Source organism: Habropoda laboriosa, unplaced genomic scaffold (assembly GCF_001263275.1).
Source record: "Habropoda laboriosa isolate 0110345459 unplaced genomic scaffold, ASM126327v1 scaffold38, whole genome shotgun sequence".
Classification (NCBI taxonomy): domain Eukaryota; kingdom Metazoa; phylum Arthropoda; class Insecta; order Hymenoptera; family Apidae; genus Habropoda; species Habropoda laboriosa.
The window spans coordinates 996,420-997,075 of NW_017100163.1; the positions used below are offsets into that span (position 1 = coordinate 996,420).

At 32.9% G+C, this 656-nt stretch overlaps 1 protein-coding gene across 1 annotated transcript in view; it reads left to right on the forward strand.

Annotated features, from left to right (window-relative positions):
* Positions 1 to 480: 480 nt before the first annotated feature.
* Positions 481 to 656, forward strand: part of LOC108578482 — a 1,979-nt gene continuing 1,803 nt past the window's right edge. Inside the window, 1 exon segment of the mRNA XM_017941830.1 lies at positions 481 to 656. This exon segment is cut by the window's right edge and continues 1 nt beyond it. Within this exon segment, the coding sequence (XP_017797319.1) occupies positions 481 to 656 (176 nt within the window).

The window sequence follows — 656 nt, forward strand, 5'->3', positions numbered from 1 at the left end:
ATCCGAAAAAACTGGGACACCCTGTATAAAAAATTGTATTTTGTATTTATATTATCACTGTTAACACGAAGAACGTATAAGTGCAGAAAAATAAATTATAAAATGGTAAAACTTCATTCCAATTTACTTTTCTGATTTTAATTGCTATTTTGATCGCTAGAAACATTTTGCATTTCTATTTCAAGTTTGGTCCTTTCTTCCAATTTATTTTCAATTAAAAACATCCTATTCACGTTCATTTTCGATCATATAAATCAAGATGGCGTAAAATCGAAACCATGAAAGTACAATCCATAAAAGTGGACCCATGGTAATATAATATTCTCTTAATGATATCTCAGATACACTGAAACCATAAATGGTAACATGATTCTCCACTCTCCACGGTTCTAATTTATCCTCTTTCCACACTATTCCAAATAAATTAGAATTGCTAAATCCTAATATTTTATTCCGTACTATTCCGATAACTGTCCTTTAATGGCGTTTTCTGTTCCAGAGGACCATTTTAAAAATTGTCACCTAAATGTCTTAGGATTCGATGCCTGTATAAGGGAGGCGTTAAACGCGATTCGACCTTACTTTAAAACTGGCCTTCCAGAGTATAACGTGCTGCCTTTCGATCCATTCTATGCCAAAGAAGTTTCCGTATCACG